Here is a 22,483-nt window from a genome sequence, read left to right on the forward strand (position 1 = left end):
AGTTCTAAATCTAGTTTCAGAAGCAACTGGGTAGTGTAGTAACTGGGCCTGGACTCAGAAAGATCTAAGTTTAAATCCTATCTCAGAAATGTACTACTTGCATGATCCTGGAAAAGTCACTTAATCCCTGTTTGCCTCAGTTTCCCCAATTGTAACAAGTGAAGAGGATAACAGCAATTACCTCAAGAGTTGGTTGTGAGAGTCAAATGAGATATTTGTAAAGCACTTCATACAGTGTCTGGTATATAGTAAGCATTTAATAAATACTTATTCCTTTTCTCCCTAAATTCAATCCTAAGACTTATCTGACCCTTGGGATCATAATAATAGCTAGCAGTCATATAGAGCTTCAAGATTGGCAAAGTGTTTTACATATTCTATCTTAATTGACCTACAACTACCCAGTGAGGTAGCTCTGTTATTATCCCTATTTTAGCATTCAGGATACAGAGACTAAGAGATTAAATTACATGCCCAAGGACACACTGTTAGTCTTCCTGACTACAACTTCAGTATTCTATCCACTGTGCTACCCAGCCGCCCCAGCTGCTGAAAGCGAATAGATAGTGAAACATAGCGGATTCTTCTCATATCCCGTATGTACTTGAATAAAGGTAGCCTTTCAGGCATCTTCTGTTCCAAGGAGTGATGCTCAAGGTCTCAGTAAAACAATAGTGTCACCTGGAACTCAATAGAGCTAGCACTATCCTAAGAGATATGAGAGGTAGGATGTTCAGAAACAGTGAAGGTTGGTCCTACTCCAATGGGAAGAACTCGAAGCACCAGGGAGAGGGTAGCTTTCCCTACTCTTGCAACTATCCCTTTTCTGCCCTGGTAGAACAATAGCTGGAGTATGGCGTCAGGTTCTGGGTACCATCTTTCGGGAAAGACATTGAGTGTATTCAGGAGAGGGTAGATATTATGGTAAGGGGAGTAAAGACCATGCTTGACAAGAGTCAGTCAAAAGAACTGTTGATGTTTAGTCTGCAAGAGAGAAGACTTGGAGGGTATAAGACAGAAGAGAGTTGATGGCCACTTTCCAGTTTTTGAAAGGCTATCATATGAAAAAGCCCAAAGGCTCAGAAGTAAGAGTAGTTGTAAGAAATTTCTAATAGGCAGATTTTTGGCTCCATAAAATGAAAAACTTGCTAAGGATCCTTGTTGTCCAGAGTTGAGATAGGTGACTTTCAAGGGTAGTGAATTCTCATTTACTGGAAGTTTTCAAATAAAGACTAGACAATCACTTGTTAGCTAGATTATAGGCAGGATTCTTGGTCAAAACTGGCCTCTGACAGTCCTTCCAATTCTGAGATTCTATGATTCTACTGGGTAGACTTGTTAACATCTAACCTATTATTATTATCTAGTAGACTGATGTGTTTACTCCTATCAACCTCTCCCAAACATCCCTGGCTCAGGGACAGTGAGGTCCTTAAGACATTCATTCACCGGGTGCTCAGGAGCCCTGGTCTTATTTACAGACTCACACAGTTGAGATGATTCTGTGGTTACCTCATCTGTGCGTGCCCTTTGCTAATAGGCCTGCAGAACCAGTTTTGGGCCAAGGTCCCAAACAAAGACCTATGTACGGAGATTGCTGTTTGGGTCCACAGAAGAACCAGGAGAAGGGCTGGCCTTCTCCTTTGCTTTCTTTCCTCCACCCACAAACTGTTTTCTCAATGTCTACCACCCCTGACATTCCAGCAGGACTGGCTGGCCCTAGGCAGAGTTATGAGGTCAGTGCCATTCCACACACCCTTTATTAAAAATGGTCTCCTCCACTTGAGCCCTTAGGATCCCAGCTGGCATCCTGCAATGTCAGCTTCTTGCCCAGGATCCCACCACTGCCTCATCAGAGCTGCCAGCCTCCCATCATTCCCTACAGACATCATGGCTGTGTCCCACTCCCTCAGTGCCCTGTCCTGTGAAAGGGCTAATCTGAAAAATTAACCCACAGGAAAATAATAAAGGACTGATAATGGACAGTGGAAAGAACACTGCATTTGTGGTCAGAGGACCCAGATTTAAATCCTGTTTCTACTTCCTAACTATTAACTATCTTGGATATGCCACTTAATTTGCCTTTGGGTCTCAGTTTACTCATCTGTAAAATGATGAATTGGATCATGTAAATTCTTCCAGTTCTAAATCCTAAAATCCTAATGGATGACAAAGATGTCCCTCCCAGACAATCAATGTGCATTTCTGAAGACAATGCCTTAAGCCAAGAGAATGACTCCAATGGGAAGAACCCAAAACACCAGTTGAGCACAGAAAAACTTTCCCTACTCTTGAAATTATCCCATTTCTTTGGTTCCCTGCTTTGCTGTCACCAAAGATAATCCCTGTAGGCATTTGAGAAGGCTAGAGAGGGACTCATCCTTCATGAAAATGGTGGTTTTGAGAACACTTACATCAATGTAGTATTTCAGAACAGACTTTATTCACAACTACTCTAAGAGGTAGGAGATGGGAGTATTTTCATTCTCTAAAACCTTCCATGGCTCCCATTTCTGGGATAAAATACAAACTGGTCGGTTTAGCCTTTAAGGCCTGCTACAACTAGATACCAACATCCCTTTCCAGACCTATTTCTTTGCAATCTTCTTTTCTCAATCCATATTACACCTGTTTCCTGCTCATTTGCCCAATGCTTGAAATGTATTCCCTTCAGTACCCCACACCTCTACCTCTCAGAATCCTTATCTTTTTTTTCAGACACAGCTCCTATGCAACCCTCCTCAGATATTCCTGAAGCTCTCTGACAACTCTTTCTTTTGCCCCTTTATTCTAGTACTTGTATTATACTTAACAATGTATGTATCTTTGTTTGTATGTGTACTTATATTATGCTTAACAATATATGAGTCCAAGAAGAAGGCAGTGCTTGAATCATATCTTGTTTTTTGTATCACTAGAATCTAGTAGACTACCTTGCATTTAATAGGTCCTTAATAAATATCTTTTAGATAGAATTAAATTTTACAGCTAAGGAAACTGAGGCTCAGAGAAATCCATAGCACCATAGGATAGTAGTTTTAGAGATGAAAGGGCCAGTAAAAGTTGTTCAAGTCCAACGTCCTCATTTTATAGCTGAGAAAAATAAGGCATAGAGTTTGGTTAAATGACTTGCCCAGTCATATAGGTATTAATTAGTTGATGCAGAATTTAAATCCAGGTATTGCAGATTCTAGCACCATCACTCTGTCTACTACAAAATGCTGCCCCTTAAGTTGTTGACTTGTCCTAAGTTCCCCAGCTAGTAAATGGCAGAGCAGGTCTTCAGATTTCATGCTGAGCAATCTTTCCATGGCATTCCCCAGGTATTTTTTCTATTACACCATGATACCAGATCTCCTCCACAAACATTTGTTCAGGGCACACTATTTTCCTTCAGTGTAGTCTGGTTTGGGTTGGGAGTGTGTTCTTTAGGATGATGTATGTGCAGGTACACATGTACTCTTCTTATCAGACTATAAATATTCCAAAGGCAAGGGACCATATCTTCTATCATTTTGTGGGACCCCCATAGTGCCCAGTCTGGTATCTGTAGAAGGTGCTCAGACAGTGGTGATAAAAGAGCCAGGAGACCAGGATCTAGACTCACTAAAAACTTCAGCCCCAGTGGTCACCTGTGCAAGCTTGGATGAGTGGATGAGTCATTCATCTCTATAGGGTTTTTCATGAATTAAATAAGGATGGTTGGACTTCAAGATTACAGAACTTGTTCCTTCTGACTCTAAAATTCTTGAATGAAATCAAGGTAGGTGACCTTTAATGGGGGCCTATTGAAGTGATAACCAGGAAGTGGCTCTATGAGAGGTAAGTGTCTTTAAGTTCCATTCTATGAAGAGAGGACCTTAATAAGTCCCTGTTGATTGATCCATGTCTCACAATCCACTTCCACTAGGCAGTGGATAGATCACTGGGAAGGAAAATCAAGTTCAAATCTGATCTCAGACACTTACTAGTTGTGTGTCTTAGTTTCCTCATCTGTCAAACAGGGGTAAAAATGGCACCTACTGTACAAAGTTGTTGTAAGGATCAAATGAGATGCTTGTAAAGCACTTAGCACAGTATCTGGCACATAGTAGGTACTTAATAAATGCTTGAAGGGAATAGGAGGTTTTTAGGCAGAGACCAGACATTTACTTCTCAGAGATGTTCTGAGGGGACTTCTTTCCAGGTATAGATTGTACAAGAAAGCTACTGATATCCTTTTCAACTCAGAGATTCTGTGACAGCCTCACAAATGTCAACACCTCCCAGGTGGTTCCAACTTGCAGATTTAGGGGAAGGGCAGAAAGCTGAAGAGAACATAAATGAAGGGAACTTCTAACTAGAGAAAAACAGCTGTAGGTTTCTTAACTAATCATGAACAAGGAAGATTTTTTGTTTTGTTTTGTTTTCTGGATTTGTGACTGTGGTGCCCACAATTTAAGTTCATTCCACTGAAAGGGCATATAACACTTACTTGGCTCGGAATGTGTCATAAAACCCACTACTAACAGGGATATTACAGGTCATTTATAGAGGTCAGTGACTTGCCCATGGTGCCACGGCTAGTCAGAAGAACCCGGGGTTCCTAAACCTTTCTGCTACATTCTTCTGCCAGGAGGAAGCATTTGTTGAGTTCAGCATAAGATCTGTGATGTTTATTTTAGAACTGTTTCTTCTAAGAAACATCTTAATTCCAACCAGCTCTGTTCATTTCCTCTTTCTAAAATGTCCTCAGTCTGATTAGGCAAGGCTCCATCCATTACACTAACTAACATCCAGGCTTGAGTATACTTTAATTATTTTCTGATCTTGAGTGATTTATCTTAAGAGTCTACCCAGACTTCTTCATCAGCTGAGAAGCTTCTTAGGGCAGGGATCATTTCCAGCTCCCTCTGGGTCTTCCTTTAATGCCCATAATCTTGGATAGGATCAATGGCAGTAACTAAGTTTAAAAAAATGTGTTTGTTGCATACCTACCCCATTACTGATTTTATTAGAGAAATGGGTAGGGGAAAAGAGTTAAATGCATTCAACTATTTCTAAAGAAATCCCCTGAGGTCTAAATCTCCATGATCTAGTCGATTGGGTGCAGTTCAAGTTGTCTTGATGACTGGAAGATCCAACTCTGCTTCAGAACACTTACTGGCTGCATGACCCTAAGTCACTTACCTTCTCTCAAACTCAGTTTCCCCATTTGTTTAATAATAGTACTTATCTCAAACAATAATAATGAAATGATAATAGTACTTACCTCAAAAGGTTATTGTGAGAATCAAATGAGATTGTACATGTAAAATACCTTGCAAATTTAAAAACACTACATAAATGTCATCATCATCATTATCTATGAATTGAAACAAAGTAGTATACATGGGGAATCCAGCAGTTCCAGGCCTACCATAGTGTTATCTGAGTTGTTGTTTATTAAAGTAAGATACTGAGCTGAAACAAAAGCTGCAGTCTGGATCCAGAACCAGGACTAAAGCTAGAAACTTTTAAAAGTTGGTCAGGAGTTTCTTCAGAAGGCTCTTGAGCTTTGTTAAAAAGCAATTTTCTATGGCCTTGCGGTGGAGAATGCTACTATGTGACAGCAAGCACTGGATTTAGAGACAAAGGAGGTGAGTTCATATCTCTACTCCAATAAGCCCTTTATAACTGTGAGTAAGCCATTCCCTACTATGAGCTGTTTCATGTGTAAAATGACAGGGTCTGACTAGCTGATATCTAAGATCCCTTTCAGCTCTAAATCCTATAATCCAAAATTGCCAAAGATTATGTGATGCTCCCCTTCCAAGAGTCCAGACTCCCCAGCATCCAAGGATTGGAGACTATTTCAAAGATAGAACAGAAATAGTGCGTATCCAAAAGTGGTGCATGGGACAGAGCCCTAGACTTGGACCTCAACCTCAGTTTAAATCTCAAGTATGTCATCATCTGCTAACTGTCTGACCATAGTCAACTTATTTAACTATCCTCTCTCTCCTTCATTTTCTTCACCTATAAATTGAGGATAATCATACCTGCCCTACCTAAGTATCGGCGTTGTGAGGATCAAATGAGACCGAGTTTGTGAAAGTCCCTTGTAAACTTAGGACGTGTTACACAATTATAAGGTGTTATTATTAAGAGGCAGTATGGTGCAATGGGAAGCATGCTGGCTTTGGAGACAGAGGTCTTGGCTTCAAATTTTACTCCGCCACTTAATGTGACCAAGTCCTCTTTTGGCTTTAGTTACCTTAAATGATGGGTTTTGGATCAGCTATTGTCCAAGAACCCTTTCAGTTTTAAATCTCCTGTGAGTTATTAATACTATTCCTCTGCTCATCCAGTGCTAGGAAGATGCAAGAGAAATGGAGGTCTCCCTGTACCCTAAGATTGGGTAATGGCAGAGGAGGTGAGGAAAGAAAAGGGAGAAAAGCATTGCCAGTCCAGCTTTCAAGTGAAGCTGATTCCCAGGCTTCTCACCTAAATACCTCATTGGGAGTCACAAGTGAGGATAAATAAGCTCCTTGGGTAATTTTAAATGCTAAATGGAGAGATCTCGAATCCCACAGAGAGGGCCCCAGGCTGCAAACAAACAAAAATCTCCCCCCAATTTCCATCTAGTATCACCCTACCCAGGAAGTCTATCTGCCTCAAGGTTAAAGCCAAAAAGAAAAGGATCATCTGATTTAGATCTAGAGAGATTTAAAGATTATGTGGTTCACAAGCTCTTCTAAAAAGAGAAAACTGAGGTCCATACAGAGAAGTGAAATCACTCGCTTAAGGCCAAACAGATAGTAAGTAGAAGAACTGGGAGTTATCTGACTCCAGATCCAGAAATTTTTCCACTTTCCTCCACCCTTCTCCTTCCTTCTACCCTTCTCTCTTTACCCCACCCCCAACCTCAGGCCAAAAAAATAAACTAATTAATCTTGGCGTGTAGACTGGCAGTGCTGTAAGCACAAGTCCTGCTCTCCTTTCTAATGTGGATCTCCTTCAAGGTCTTACTTGGCCACCTGAGGAAAAGAAAAAAACCTTTTCTCCTTTCCTTAACTCTCTGAGGTCTAGGGGAACAAAGAATTCCATTTTTGGTGCCCAAGTTTGTGGTGAGGAGAAAGGCATTCTGGCGAGCTGTGACTGATCAACTTTGCTAGGCCATAGAAGCCCAGGAGAGGAAAGGTCTGGCCTGGGAAAAGGAACTGACTGCCCTACTTCTGAGAGGTCTTAAAAGGGGATGGGAAGAGAAAGGCCAGCCCCCACAGGTGCTCAGGAGAGTGAGGGGTTACCTCCTTCTCGGCTTTTGCTTCCTCCACGGTCACGGTGCTGTGATTCTTGTGCTCCTGGAACATGCAGAGGTAACAGATGCAGGTCTGATCTGTCTGACAGAAGAGCTCCATGGTCTTTCCATGCAGGGGGCACTTTCGGGCCTCAAAGTCCCTGATGGGTTCAAGCAACTGATGGTCCCGGAATGCAGCTCCCTCCAGGTGAGGCTTGAGGTGCAGTTCACAGAAGGAGGCCTGACATACCAGGCAAGATTTCACCGCCTTCTGCTTGTTGCCTATGCAGGAGTCACAAAGGATCTCTTCTGAATTGGACTTGGACCGAAGGAGGCTGATGCCCGAGTCTCCCCCACGGGGGTAGCTGTTCCTTCTCCCCTCCCCAGGTTCCATGATGGACACCGCAGGCTTCCTGGACTCAGAGAAAATGGACTTACGCAGCTCCCCCTTTTCTGCAAAGGTCACGGGCGGCTTCTTGGAGCTCCCCAACTGGAGACCGGCATAAGGGGACCTCTTGTCCGCAGAGTCGATGCTGAAATAGTTGGAGTTCTTGTCATCTACGGATTCAACAAACTGGATGATGGGCTTCCGCCACTCATTGCCAGAAAACAAGGAGCTTCTTCCCTCCCCCTGCTTCAGGGGGCTTCCTGGATTTTTGTTCTCGGTACCTTCCCCAGCGTGCCCATTGGTGCCCTTGGCGTCCTTGGCTTCAACCTTACTACCGTTCTCCACATTGCCATTGGTGCCCAAGGGGCTTCGGGCATCCCTGGCCTCGGGACTGGCCCCATTACTTCTTGTGCCTTCTGAGGCTTCCATTCTCTCTCTTTCTCTCTGGCAATGGGACCAACTGGAGCTCTGAGACTGGGGGACTGCTCAGGTCTAAGGCAGGGTAAGGAGTGGAGTAGGGAGCCAGAGAACCCTGAGACACACCTGCAGGGGCTAGGAGGGAGGAGGGGCAACCACAGCCTCAGCAACAGGAGCAGACCTGATAGAAGGGAGGAGCAGACAGCTCAGCAATGCCAGCTGAGCTCCTAATTACACGGCAAGGGCCACGCCCTGAACATTCAGACCTATCCTGGTTTATGAAAAGAAGAAATATTTTTTCCAGTTTAATTATTTTCTATAACTCAATAACCAGTTGAGCTACTTCCATCAAATGTGCCTGTTTCTCATCTGGAAAGATAAATTTCTGACCTAAAAAGATGGGGTGCAGCTCTCGGAATGACCCACAGAGTAAGGGGGTACTAATTGGGTCACAAAAGTCAAGCAGCCTTGTAATTTGTAGGCCTGAGTTTCTGAGAAGTACCCCCCCTCAGAGAGTGGGATGACCTCTCACATTAAGGAGTATTCATGGTTTTCTTTAGGATTTGGTCCTTTGGACTGTGAGAAGACATTTGGCGCACTAATAGCATAAACAGCCTCTCAAATGGCAGATTACATCATAGATTTAGAGCGGTAAGAGACACCTCAGCCTAACTCGCTCCTTTTACAGATAAGGAAACTGAGATCAAGAAGTCAGCCTGGGGTGACACAATTAAGTGTCAAACCCTGGATTTGAATCCATATCTTAGTTCTAAGTTTGGCAATCTTAGTATTACTTCAGGCTGCCTCAGTAGAGCCCCAAAGACCGATAGAATGACAACTCCCAGGGTTTCAAGGTTTACAAAAAGCTTTTCTTACTATAATCTAGTAGATTATATCTAGTAAAATCTAGTAAATAAAGAAACCGAAATCCAGAGATATTAGTTGTCTTGTCCAAAATCACACAGCTATTACCACATACTCAATGACTGGTTCTGTACAAATTAAACCCACTCCAGCTGCCAACACAGATGCAGAGAAATCTACTTAAGTCATTGCCTAAGGAACTCCCAAGGCAAGGAGTGGGCAAGACCCAGAGGTCTGGTCTCCACAATGAGTGTCGAAAACCCACCATCAGATAAAGTCTCCTCTCCAAGTTGCTGTCCAAGCAATTATTTGAGAATGGCTATCACCTAAATAAAGGCCTTGGGGGCAGGGTGGGCAACAGGAGAAAAAAGACTTAGAAAAAAATATACACAGCCCTCCCACTGCAGACATACTTTTCTCAATCTCCTCTGTTCTTGCTGGGGCACGCCATCTAGTAAACCCTGGGAGGCCTCCAGTTTCCATTGCAAACCAATGACCTGGATTACAAGGCTTTCCCTCTCCCTGGGGTGGGGAGTTGATGAGCTGAATGCTTGTGAGGGGGGATGTTCCCATTCCCATTGCATTCACTGAGTTCTGTATTGGCTCTGGTCTCCTGTCCCTGTGCTAAATATCTAATCCTTTGTCTTGTAGAAGAAAGAGGGAGGGAGCCGGGCAGGTAAGAGCAAGAAGTTTGAAGGCCCCAAAAAGCACAATGTCTTAAAAGGAGAACTTCAGCAAAAAGGGAGGATGAATCCCCAGCCACAGATCCGAAAGACCTGGATTTGGCCTGGAAATCCTTCCTTTGTGAGGTCTCCTCTCCCCTGGACCCAAACCAGGATTCATGGAGTCCAGGCCTGTTCTATGGTTCCTACATGTGGACAAGTCTAGGAGCCGGGCTCTCAGACAGATCATACGGGTTCTTAGAACACTTAATGTTCTAGTTGGGGAGTTAGGGAGATACCAGACTCCTCAGCTGAAATATAACAAATAAACGGCCTGGACGTGGCGGACCTAGGACTAGATCTCATGCCTCCTGACTCTTGAATCTCTGGCCAAACTGCAGTACTCTCCTACTTCCCAGCTCTCGCATCACTTGCTCTCTGTTACTCTTATTGAGCAGTTAGCACATAAATAACACACTTGTGAGGCTGGGCAACTTACTATTTACCTCAGTTTCTCCATCTGTAAAATGATCTAGAGAAGGAAATAGAAAACCACTCTAGCAGCTATGGGCCTACCCCTCCGTTGCCTTCTTAGAGCCTACATCAATGCACAATAGAGAGATTATATGGGTCAGTGTCCTGGGCTTAAAGTAAGTAAAACCTGGATTCAGATCAGCAGCTGTGGGACCACATATCTAAGTCTCACCGTTGTTTCATCTGTAAAACAGAGATAATATTTATTGTGCCTACCTCAGAGTGATTGTGAAAACAAATAAGATTATAATGCACAATGTTTTACTAACCTTATGGTGCAATGTAAATGTCAGCTTTGGACCTTAGTCTTCTTTTCTCCAAAATGAGGGAGAACTACCTTTTTTGTGTCATGGCTATCAAAGGATAGCCAGTCTAGGAAAGCCTTCTCAGGATTATGTTATTAAATATATAAAATACATTACAAAGGAAATAAATTATATTGAAATGTTTATTAATATATATAACTAAAAAAAAAGAGAAACAAGTTCATGAATTATAGGTTAAAAAACCCCTAGACTAAGTGATCTCCAAGGTTTCTTTAAATTCTAAATCTTATGATCTTAGTGGACATTTGATTAATGTTTGTTGAACTAAATTAAATCAGTTGATGGATTTTCCGCTTCCTTTTGCCACTCCTGATTGTTGTTGAGATGAAGTGCCAAGTTAGGGGTAGGCTCCCTAAGGGCTCCCCAATATCACAGGGACAATAGGACATGATATAACCACCTTCTGTTGGGAATCTGCCTGAAGCACTAAGGTCTCCACCTCCCTCCCCCCCTTTACATGACTCATACAAGTCTGTTCACATCTACCAGAAATGGAGGACTGTAACTTTTTTGTGTGTTAAAGTATAAGGTGGAAAAGGGGAGGAAGGGGAACAAGGGAGAAGACATTCAATATGAAGATACTTCTAAGGTTAAAGAAACCCCTTTCAAAACCCTCTCAGCCAAGCCCTGATCTGCTCCATGCCTCAATTTTTCTTGCCTAGAAGCATGTAAGTGTCCACATGTATAGAGTGCTGGGCTTATAGTCATAAAGACCTGAGTTCAAATTTAGCCTCAGACAAAAAAAAAAAATAGCTGTGTGACCCTGGGTCTCAGTTTCCTCAACTTTAAGGATACTAATGTCTCCCAAGATTGTGAGAATCAAATGAAATAAGATTTGTATTTAATATAGTGCCGGCACATGCTAGATATTTAATATTTGTTTCCTTCCCTCCCTTCCCTTTTATCTACAAAATGATGGGATTGGACTACATGGCCTCTAAGATACTCTCCTACTCTAAATCTATCATTTTATTTAGAGTGCCAGTCCTTTTGGACAGAATCACAGAATCTCCGACAAAGAAGGACATCAAACCCAAGTCATGCCTAAAAACAACGTCTTTTTCAATCTACCCAACAAGTGGTTATCCAGGCTTTTCTTGAATACCTCCAGTGAGTGTGAGTCCATCACCTCCCAAGGCAGTCCATCTTCTTTTGCATAGCTATGATTATCAGAAGCTTCTTTCATAAAATCTAAATTTGAATTTTTATCACCTCTATCCATGCTCCCAGTTTTGCCTCCCTTGGGCCAAACAGAATAATTCTAGTGTCTTTTTTACAAATCAGCCATCTGAATACTTGAAAACAACTCTCTTGTTCTCCTAAGTCCTTTATTTTCCTGGCTAAACTCCCCAGTTCCTTCAAGAAATTCTGACAGAGAATAAACCCAAGGCTTTTCATAAAAGGGAATCTCCATCCCTAACATTCCTCAAAAGAAAGGACTGTTTTAACCTTCCTCTTACCTTCATGGTCAAAGAAATTGCCCTGTGAGTCTCACTTGAAACTGCAATATAGTATGATGGGAAAAACTGACTATTTTTGCAATGCTGGATTCACATCCTACCTTTGATAATTACTACATCCTTGGACAAATTCTTTAACCAAGGTTAAACTGGACTTCAATTTCTCCAAGTTTAAAAGGGGTGGAGGGGGGTGGTATTGGTCCAGAGGTTCTCTGAGGTTCCTTCATCTTTAAATCTATAAAACTTGAAACAAAGCTTATATACTCCTGCCTACTCAGATTTGGAGGGGGGGGAATGAGACTGGCCAATTCTCAGCACATCTCTTGCTCCCTTCATGGGATAATGAGTAAGTATGACTGTGGCTGGGGCACAACTTTTCATTCAGGGTTAATCTCACCCAAGCTGCCCAGCCCCCTAAGATCTTCTCTCCACCCACTTCTCCCTCAGTAGCTCCTTACAAGAATTGCCTTCCATCTCTTCTATGGATGTTCCTAAGTCTACTTCACCAAGTATTTCACAAAGTCCATTTCCTGCTGGAAGCTTCCTATCCTTGGGGATGCTTCCACATGTCCTCTTGCCATTCATGAAATAATAAAATTCATGAAGAATTGTGTTAAAATGAAGAGACTTTTCAATAGATCCTGAATCTGGAAGAGAAAAGCCAACAAACCAATTCTTTGCCTCTTTAAATAAGACTATATGTTAGTCATTTCTTAACTATGGAGATCATTCCCATAGTTAGAGGCCTACAGAGAAAGAAATCCCACAATCTCCCACACTGCTAAATCTTGGTGTTTGATAGCCTTACAATCTTCGTAGGCCTAACGTAAATCTTTTATAATTAAAATACATCAAGGAGGTGAGAGTAAGTGACTATTCCCTTATAGCCACTGAAAACAGAATAACAGAGAATGGAACCTCTGCTTGCAGAATTTTGCAATCTACCAGACTTGGATTCAAATTTCACCTCTGACACTGTTTTAAAATAGGCAAGAAAAAAATTGAGTCTCTCAGTTCAACACAATAATTGCCTGCTATATTCAAGTCATAGTACCAAGTACTTGCAATGTATACAAAGAAAAATGAAACCAAAGTTGTCCTCAAAAAGCTTACATCATATTAGTGGACATAACACACACAAGTAAATTATTCTTAAGTTTCAAGACATATGGTGGTAGAAGAGAAGAGAGAAGAGAAGAAGGGGAGAGGGAGATCAAAAGGGAGATTGAAAGGGAGAAGGAAAGAAGGAAGGAGGAAGGAGGGAAGGAAAACTAGTTGATAACTGAAGGATTCAGGAAAAATTGTAAGAGATGACACCTGAGCAGCTCCCTTATAAGAGCTGCCCTCTCTTTCTTCTATGGAATACTCCATTGCCTCCTTCACAAGGTATTCCACAAAGCTCTCCAGTAAGGTGGAGTCATTGTAGTCACCTACTGAGTAGTGTTTGGATATGATTCCACCTTGATGTCTCCTCCAAAAACTCATGAAATAAATAAAATGCATGAATAGATGTGTTAAAATGAAGGAAAGGAAGAAAGGAAGCAAGAGATACTGCAAAGTAAAGTGACAAAGTAAAGGTGCAAAGGCAGAAAGATAACAGTAACAGTTATAGAGATAGGAGGACTTTTGTTTGGTAGTGGTAGGTGGAAAGATTAAACAATAAGCAATAATTCTCTATGTTGTAAATTTTGGAAATTTTGCACCAACATCTCAAAAAAATTTGTGATTTCATTGGTCCACTGATACAGATCTCAACTCCCTATACCTTAACAAATAGACTTCAGGAGTTGTGGCTAAAATATATGTGTGTGTGTGTGTGTGTGTGTGTGTGTGTGTGTGTGTGTATGTGTGTGTGTGTGTGTATACATATATCACCTAGTAGTCAACTTCCTGATAGTGATCCTCCCTCAACTCAAGTAGTTTAATTTTCAAATCCCCCAATTTGTGCCTTGCTCCATACATATAACCATTCTAACCTGGTAGGCCTACCAGTGCTTACAATCCACTGGAGTAGCTTTCCATAATCTAAAGTCACCTATAAGGCATGATAAGGGATGCAAGGAGACTTTTGAATGAAGGAGAAATATTGTTCTTATCCATTTCCTTCTGGAGAAAGCTTTAAAATTAAGGATTGATCTTTATCTAACTGAGGTTTGTATAGCAGAAGATACATTAATATAACCTTATGTGATCCCCTCAAATTTTTACCAGCATCTTGCTTTCACTCCAAGACTATAGAAGTCATTGCTTTTCTTAATCTTTTTTCCTCATCTGTAAAATCAATTAAATAAAGATGATCTGTAAGGTCTTTTTCAATTCTTATATTCCAAGATTCTGTGAGACTCCCCTCACTCCAGCATGTCTATTTGATATCAGAAAAAAGGATAGACTTGAACTCAATGAGATCTATCTGGTGGTTCTTGGACTAGAAGGAAATGAGATGGAACAGTGGCACTGAGTCTGAAATAAAGAAGACCTGAGTTCAAACCCAGTCTCAGAAACTTACTAATTATTTAAGTCTGAGCTAGTCACTTAAACTCAGCCTTAGTTTCTACATCTCTAAATTGAGGACAATAATGGCACCTTCCTCATGACAGGGTATTGTAGGGATCAAAAGAGATAATGCTTGTAAAACACTGAGCCCAGTGACTGGCATATAATAGATATTTTAAAAATCTTTCTTCCCTACTGACAAAACAAGGATGTAAACTAAGGCCTGGGGAAGAGAGGGACAGCACATATTTTAGACACATTTTGGAGTGGGAAGGATAGGAAGCAGGCAAAGCTTTAACATGTCATGATATTAACCACTACGTTCCATGTCTGGCCCATTTGGAGAAAAAAGTTTAATGTCTTCAGATGGAAGATGAGGTGACCAACGTTAATTTTCCCCTGCCTTCCCAAAGCTAGGTCAAAGGAGAGAAAAACCAGCTTCTTTCAGAGTAACCCTAAAGTGATGGACCACTCCATAAGATGGAGTTGAACTCCTAAGCCTTCTAATTCCCTTGGAAGACCTAGGAGGAACACACACTTAAATCAGCTCTAATCTCTTTACTCTCTGCCCCATCTGTTTTTTTTTTTTTTTTTTTTGGTACACACAAGAACATTCAAAAGACAACTTTAAGTTTTTAACTCCTTATATGGCATCTTGGGTAATCTATTAATGTAGCAGCCAAATATGCATTTTCTAATTTTTCATCTTTGTAATATAATCTCTTTTTCACTATTATTTTCTTTTTTTAAATTAAAGCTTTTTATTTACAAAGCATATGCATGGGTAATTTTTCCAACATTGACCCTTGCATAATTTTTTATTCCAAATTTTCCCCCACCTTCTCCCCTAGCTGAGAGGTAATCCAATACATGTTAAATATATTGAAATACATGTTAGATTCAATATATGTATACATATTTATGCAGTTATCTTGTTGCACAAGAAAAATCAGATCGAGAAGGAAGAAAAAGAAAAACTGAGAAAGAAAACAAAATGCAAACAAATAACAACAGAGAGAGTGAGAATGCTATGTTGTGTTCCACACTCTTTTCCCATGGTTCTCTCTGGGTGTAGATGGCTCTCTTCATCACTGCACAAGTGAAACTGGTTTGAATCATCTCATTGTTGAAGACAGCCATGTCTGTCAGAATTGATCGTCGTATAGTCTTGTTGTTGCCGTGTATAATGATCTCCTGGTTGTGCTTATTTTACTTAACATCAGTTCATGTAGGTCTCTCCAAGGCTCTCTGAAATCATCCTGCTGGTCATTTCTTACAGAATAGTCAGAATAATGTTTTTAAATGTATAAAATAAAATAGACACGATTACAAGGAAATAACTGTCTTGAAATAAAGATGTATATTTTTCCCATTCTATAGACTCCCTGAAATTTGGGTTTGTGGACCCCAAGCTAAGACCCCCTTTTCTATAGCTATGCTTCTAAAATGCAAAGAAAGGCAAATGAAAATAATTAAAGACTCAGAGAATAGTTGCTGTGAGGAAAGCATTAGAGTCCTGGGATTATTTAGCCTGGAGAAGGATTGAGTTAATTAAAGCCTTCTAGACAGAGTAGGGAAATTGATTAAAAGGAGAGTGCGGGATTGTTATTTTCCCTTTTTTGGGGGGGAGGTATTCTCTGAGTTAAAACTCTTTCTTCCAATAATACAGAGAAATAATGCATCTGTAAGATACAGGCTTTTAAGGCACTGAAAGACTTTGCTCTTTAGCAAACCAGTACATCAAGTGGCAGAATTTGAATGAAGGTCTTTTAAACTCCCAAGAATGCATCCTATCTACTAGACTAAGCACAAACATAAGAAGATGACCTAGAACCATTGTTGAAGGGATTTGGGCTAAACAGTTAGATTTATATCTAAATAAAGAATAAATGAGGACTTGCTTCCAAGAAGATTTTGAGACAATTATCTTCTCTGGAGGGATTTGGGTGTATATATTTTGATTTAGGACCATTGGATGGCCCAGGCAGCTTTGGGGATTTCTCACCACCAAAAGTCCCATTCGTATTCTGGAAACAGGTCTCCCTAGGGTGGGGCACAAAAGGAAAGCTATCCCTTGAGATTTAGAAGATAGAAGTAGACAGAACAGGTAAGGACAGAGATGCAGCTCTACCCTAGGGGCTGGGAAACCAATTAGGTCTAATTTCTAATCTCTGAAAAAATAGATAAATCATAACTAGCGGGTCTGTGAGTTAGTAGGAATTACTCAGGAGTAACAAGGCACCCCTGTACACTATTACAAAGAAGCTACATGTGGCAATCAATGAAGAGGAACTGATGTCAGCATAAGATGCTGTCCCTAGAGTAGACTGGGCCATTGGTTAGTTTTTAGTGAGTCATTATGGCTCTATCCAGCCCAAAGCAAATCACACAGACAGGCCTCTTCACAGATCCTTGGGCAGATAGATAGCCCTGTTGTACAGGAGTTGGAGATGGGTGTGTGGGCTTCACTCTGTACCCTCCATCTCATCTCAATTGAGGGAGGGAATTAGCAGGCATGTTCCTCAGAGCAGATGGCAGGAGTCAATCATCTGGGGTTTTTTGTTTGTTTTTATTTTCCCCTGAGGCAATTAGGGTTAAGTGACTTGCCCAGGGTCACACAGCTAGGAAGTGTTAAGTGTCTGAGACCAGATTTGAACTCCGGTCCTCCTGACTTCAGGGCTGGTGCTCTATCCACTGCGCTACCTAGCTGCCCATCAATCTGTTGATAAGAACCTTTTGCTTTCACACATCAGCTGAGGGACTGATCTTAGACCCTACTGGTCATATTCAAGATATCTCTAAAACTGGATATTGTGTCTGGGATATTGCTCCAGGTTCTTTGACTGGGAAGTCTGTCAGAGGAAGTACATGTAACCCCACTCTAACCTATTCTTCATCTCAGGCCCAAATCCAGACGTTGTACCAGGTCCTAGACAGGTCTTTGGCCAGATAGAAAGGGAGGTGAAACAGAGGCTGCAGAGAAAGCTCAGGCTCTTCCTTCCAACCCTCTTCCCATCCACTCTAAGAATAGCCCTCTCTCCTATCCCCATCCCCACCCATTCCTATACCTACCTTCTATGTCTATTCATTGCCTTCTATTCATTGATCTGGCTCAGACCAAATGCAGTTCCTTGAAAGGTAAAACTATTGGGGAATGACAGAAGGGAGGAACAAGTGACATGAGGAATGATTCATTGGTAGGGAGAGAGGGGGGCAAGCTCTGGTTTAGTCATCTCCTGGGTCCCCCACCCTTAGGCACCAGGGAAGGGAGCCAAGGGTGGGGGAAGGGAAGCAGGGGAACTAGGTGGGGGGAGGACAGAGAGAGCAGGAAAGAAAGCCCAAGAACAGTGTGGGAGGGGCGTTTAAAGTCTCTTGTTGTCTGCAGCAGGCCCTTCCTGAAGGCTGAGCTCACTCTCTGCCCCAGGCTTGTGCTGTGCCCAGCAGCTGGCAGGGAGATGCCTCTTTGGCAAGAAAAGAGACACCCTCCTCTAGAGCTCTGAATGATGCAGGCAGCAGGAGCACCCTGTCATTGGCAGGGAAAATGAAGGCTAATCCCTGACTGGAGCTCTCAGGAGCCTGGAAGTCCTGAGGACTAGGAACAAAATGGAGAAGGAAAACAGTGTCTGCAGCTGACCCTGAGATCTGCCTGATCTTGGGTCTCCTTCCCTGATGACCTCGGCTCCTCTGCCCCCCAACACTCCCCGCTATGGGCGACCAGAAAGAATAGGACGTGAGTAGGGAGGATACTCAGCAAACAGTATTCTACTCCACCCAGGGCAGGTCCAGACACCCATTATGGACTTGGCCAAAAATGAGAGGGATAGGTGAGTCTCTTTAGGAGATGGGGGAGTCACCCGGGGTAAAGTGACCAGGGTTCCCGGCCATGAAGTGAAAAGCGAGGAGGAGAGCCAAGGGAGGACCAGGCCCCAAGCCAGGTTCCAGACTGTGAGCCGTGGCTAATTCTCCTCGGCCACTTAGGAAAGCCAAAGGGCCTAAGCAATAGCGACTCAACAATCCTGCGCTCTAGAAGGCAGCACCCAGACTAGGTAAAGCTTTCCTCCCAGCTCCCTAGACAAAAATATCAGGGGAGGGCCAGGAAAAGTGCTAAGGAACTGGGACAAAGGAGAGTCAGGATGAAATGAGGGGAAAAAAGTGAAGAAAGAGGCCATGGAGAGGGAGGAAGAAATGGGAGGGAAAGAGAACAGACTGAGGAATGGAAAATGTAAAGGAGGGAACAAAGTAGAAACTCCAGATTTAAAACTGAACAAGACCTCGAAAGCCCTTTAGTCTTACTCCCTCATTTTAGAGATAAGAAAACTGAAGATCAATGAGACCAAATGATTTGTCAAGATCATGCTGATAGTGAAGAACTCACCTAACCCCAGTCCAGAGGCAAAAGGTTAGAAAGACTTGATTAGAGAGGAAGATAATAGCTTTTACATTGCCGTCCCCCCCCACCTTTTTTTTTTTTTGGGGGGGGGTTGGAACAAACAGTTCCTCTCACTTACACATCTTACTTCATTTCAGAAAACTTTTAAGTACCTACTGTTTGCAGAACTGTGCTGAGGGAGATATCAAGCTAAGAGGCCTCCTCTCTAGGAACTGATTCCCAGGATTTAACTCTGGGAATTTGCCCAAGGATATAGAGCTTTCACTCATTCTAATCTTCCAAAATCATTAAACCCTACACCCAAAGTAGAGCATTGTAACCTTCCAGGGCACTGAGTAATGTCTTGCTTCCCTGAATTCAGAGGCCTGCTGTACCCTGACTACTTACCCCCCATCCCCACCAGCATTGCTGCCTCTGCATTTTGATGCTTGTTTCCACTATCTACCTTTCTTTTTTTCTTTTTCCTGTAGTTACACAACTCTAGACCACAAGAGAACACTTTCTAGAGTTTATTTGCAAGGAAAAAAAGAGAATAGATAACTTCAATAATATACCAAAAAAAGTTCATTATTAGTGAGTATGTGATAAAACTATACAATTTGGAGGATGTCAGAATTTCTCATTTAGTTTAGTTACAGCTCCCCGAGCCCAACTTGGCCCATGATCCTCTCTGAGACTGAATATTCAAGTATAGTTTTTGAGTCATTCCAACTCTTAAAGATGGTGCATCAAAATACTAATTGGGGACTGGTCCGCTTGGGAATTTTGGCTTAAACTAGATAGATAGCTGGACTTGGAATTTGATCAAATCTTGCTTCAGACACGTAAGGATCATGCAAACTTGCATGTCAGTTAACCTCTGTCTAATTCTGTTTCCTCGTTTGTAAAATGGGCATCATAATAATATCTACCTCCCAGGGTTGTTGAGGATAAAAATAGATAACACATAGAAAAAAGATTTACATAAATGAAATTATTAATATTATTTATTCTGCAATTTCTAAGTCACTAACAGACAATAAGGAAGCTCCCTGATAGAAAAGTGGGTTGAAGGTGGGGGCGAGGCTGGTCTACTTGCGTCCCTATCTAATCATTTGTTATTCCACTTCTCCTTTCTCTCAGCCACTGGAAGGACAAGAAAAAATGGATGTGTTTCTGTCATCTTCAAAATCAAAATAATTCAACCCTAGATGCTGCTGTCCCCTCAAAATTCACAAATGCCAATGTAAGCTTCTTGAAAGAATGGACTGTCATGCTTTTGTATTTCTATCTTCAGTTTCCAACAGAGTATCTGGCACATTATAGGCAGGTTTGGTTGATTGATAGATTAATAATCTCTTTCATTGTCTATGGATGAATTTCATGTTTTTAGTATACTGTCTGTACATTCTTTCGTCCAAGTCTAAACTACAAGTTCTCAGAGGACAGATATCATGTGTGTGCAATTTGATATGCACAATACCCATTACTACACTATTTATTAGAAAGCATTTTGATCTTAAAATTGACAGGTTGAATGCTGATCTTGAAAACAGAGGGAGAGATCAGAAAGCACCAGCTTTGAATGTGTAGATGAATCTAGAGCGAGAGAAAGGCATTGAGAGAACATACGGGGTCTTTTCTCTCAGGCAGCATGTTGGCTGACCAGATAGCAGGTTAGGAATGGAGAAGAATTAAATGAAGGATTGGCCTAGTTAATTCAGGAAGTTGTGACAGCTTCTATCACTAGATAACAGATATTTTATGATAAGATTACTATGCTCTGGAAGATTGCTTAATTTGTACTTTCTCTGAGTGGCTAATCATGTTCTTTTGAAAAACCCCACCTCCATCCCTCTGTGGGGAAAGAAAGTTCCTAAATCAGAAGAATTCCGGATTGTTGAGTCTCCTGGAAAAGAGGCAGCCTGCTGGCTCTATTAGAGAATTACAAAAGAGGCTATCCTCCAAAAGCTATATAGTACAAATGAATGAGGATCAATTAATGCAGAAAGAGGGACACTAAAGTCTAGGGCCAGCAGTTTCCCTCCTACTTAGCTTGAGTTTCTTCTAGGCACATCCAGGAGATTATATAAGGAAAGTTCCAGGTTAATGATAAGGATAGTAAGGTTGATCTGATCAATCCTTTGTTAGGGGATTAAGGAACCATCTGGTTTCTTCGGGTTACAGGCTAGATAAACAGAGACTCAGGGTTAGTCAATAAACATTCAATAAACATTCATAAAGATCCACTGTGTTGCCCAGTATTGGGAATACAAGATGGGAGGGTAACAGGAGGTAAAACTGTTAACTAGTATTTTTAAAACAGGTTATAGAGTTCATACACACATACCCAGTCTCTATCCACCTTCAGCATCCAGAATCACTACAACCCAACAGAACTCCTCCCCAAGCCATCCATTTTCTAGGGCAGTTTGCTTTGTTCTTCAAGGCTAATATTCACTGTATCTCAATTTCAACTAGATATGCACGTCTGGGGTGGGACCTAGAAGAACGTATTATAGAAATGGTGGTTAATTGTAAATGCTGCTTCCTTGACTATCCAGATGGCTAGGTGAAGCAGAAGATAGAGCATTGGTCCTGAAGGCAAGAAGACGTGGAGATCAGATCCAGTCTCAGGCGCTTACTAATTGTGTGACCCTGGGAAGTCACCTTAACTTCCATCTACCTCAGTTTTCTTTTTTATAAAATGGAGGTAATAATAACCCTACCTCCCATGGTAGTTGAAGATCAAATGAGGTATTTGTCTTGTTGTTGTTTGTTTGTTTGTTTTTAATGTAGTATTTGTAAAAACTGCTTAGCACAGTGTCTGGGACATGGTGGGCAGGTAATAAATGTTTGTTGACTGGCTAACTTCTATCAGTTGCTGAGTTGCTACTTATCCAGCCTGTAGTTGCAGAAGCCTAGTACACCCCCAAACCCATAAGCAAAGGACTGCTCAGACCTTCCCACCATCATCCAAGAGCTTTCCTTAAACATTTTCTTGAACATGCCAGAAAGGAAACAAACAAAATTCCAGGTTTTTTCCCCTTATTTCTCATCTTACTAGAAGCCTTTCCCAATATGTCTTAACTCTAATACCTTTCCTTTGCTAATAACTTCTTTTTTATCTTGTATATAGTTGCTTTGTCTATATTTGTTTGCATTCTCTCTCCCATTATATTATTATCTCCCTGAGAGTAAGGTGAAGTTGTCTTGAACTTTTTTTTTAATTGAAGTTTTTTATTTTCAAAACATATGCAAGGATAATTTTTCAACATTGACCCTTGAAAAACCTTGTGTTCCAATTTCCTCCCCCCCTTTTCTCCTATGCCCTGCCCTAGATGGCATATAGATATATAGATCTAAATTTTTATATATAGATGGCATATAAATAAGTTATAATCCATCAACAAGCATTTATAAAGTGACTACTGTGTGCCAGGCACAGACTAAGCACTGGAGAGAGTAGTGAGAATTAGTATAAAGATGGGAAACCAAACTAAGAAAGAGTACCTCAGTATGGAGGGGAAAGGATGAGGGAGAAAAGCAGGGAGGGAGGGAGGGAAGGCAGAAACAGTCATGATGGGGCTCTGGGGGGAGGAGGAAGGCGTGGAGGCTGACCTGTGAGAAGAAAGCAGCTCTTTTGCTCTCATCACTCCCAGGGCTTGCCCCAGCTTGTTAGCCTTTGATGGCTGTTCTCCACCCCATCACA

At 41.6% G+C, this 22,483-nt stretch overlaps 1 protein-coding gene and 1 long non-coding RNA gene across 4 annotated transcripts in view; one reads left to right on the plus strand and one right to left on the minus strand.

The window, feature by feature from the left end:
- The window catches only part of TRIM29 (tripartite motif containing 29), a 39,187-nt gene extending 30,941 nt beyond the window's left edge, over window positions 1-8,246 (minus strand). For 2 of the 3 annotated variants that reach the window (XM_074302544.1, XM_074302543.1), the window contains exon 1: window positions 7,269-8,246. In XM_074302544.1, coding sequence (XP_074158645.1) covers window positions 7,269-8,075 — 807 coding nt within the window. In that variant the 5' untranslated portion in view covers window positions 8,076-8,246. The remainder of the gene's footprint in view (window positions 1-7,268) is intronic. The other variant, XM_074302545.1, reaches the window with a different exon arrangement.
- LOC141562523 (uncharacterized) overlaps window positions 1-22,194 on the plus strand; it is a 31,103-nt gene extending 8,909 nt beyond the window's left edge. The window contains exons 2-3 of the long non-coding RNA XR_012488203.1: window positions 19,915-20,017; window positions 21,253-22,194. This is a non-coding gene — a long non-coding RNA (uncharacterized LOC141562523). The remainder of the gene's footprint in view (window positions 1-19,914; window positions 20,018-21,252) is intronic.
- The last annotated feature ends 289 nt before the right edge of the window (window positions 22,195-22,483 follow it).

Source organism: Sminthopsis crassicaudata, chromosome 3 (genome assembly GCF_048593235.1).
Source record: "Sminthopsis crassicaudata isolate SCR6 chromosome 3, ASM4859323v1, whole genome shotgun sequence".
NCBI classification, from domain to species: domain Eukaryota; kingdom Metazoa; phylum Chordata; class Mammalia; order Dasyuromorphia; family Dasyuridae; genus Sminthopsis; species Sminthopsis crassicaudata.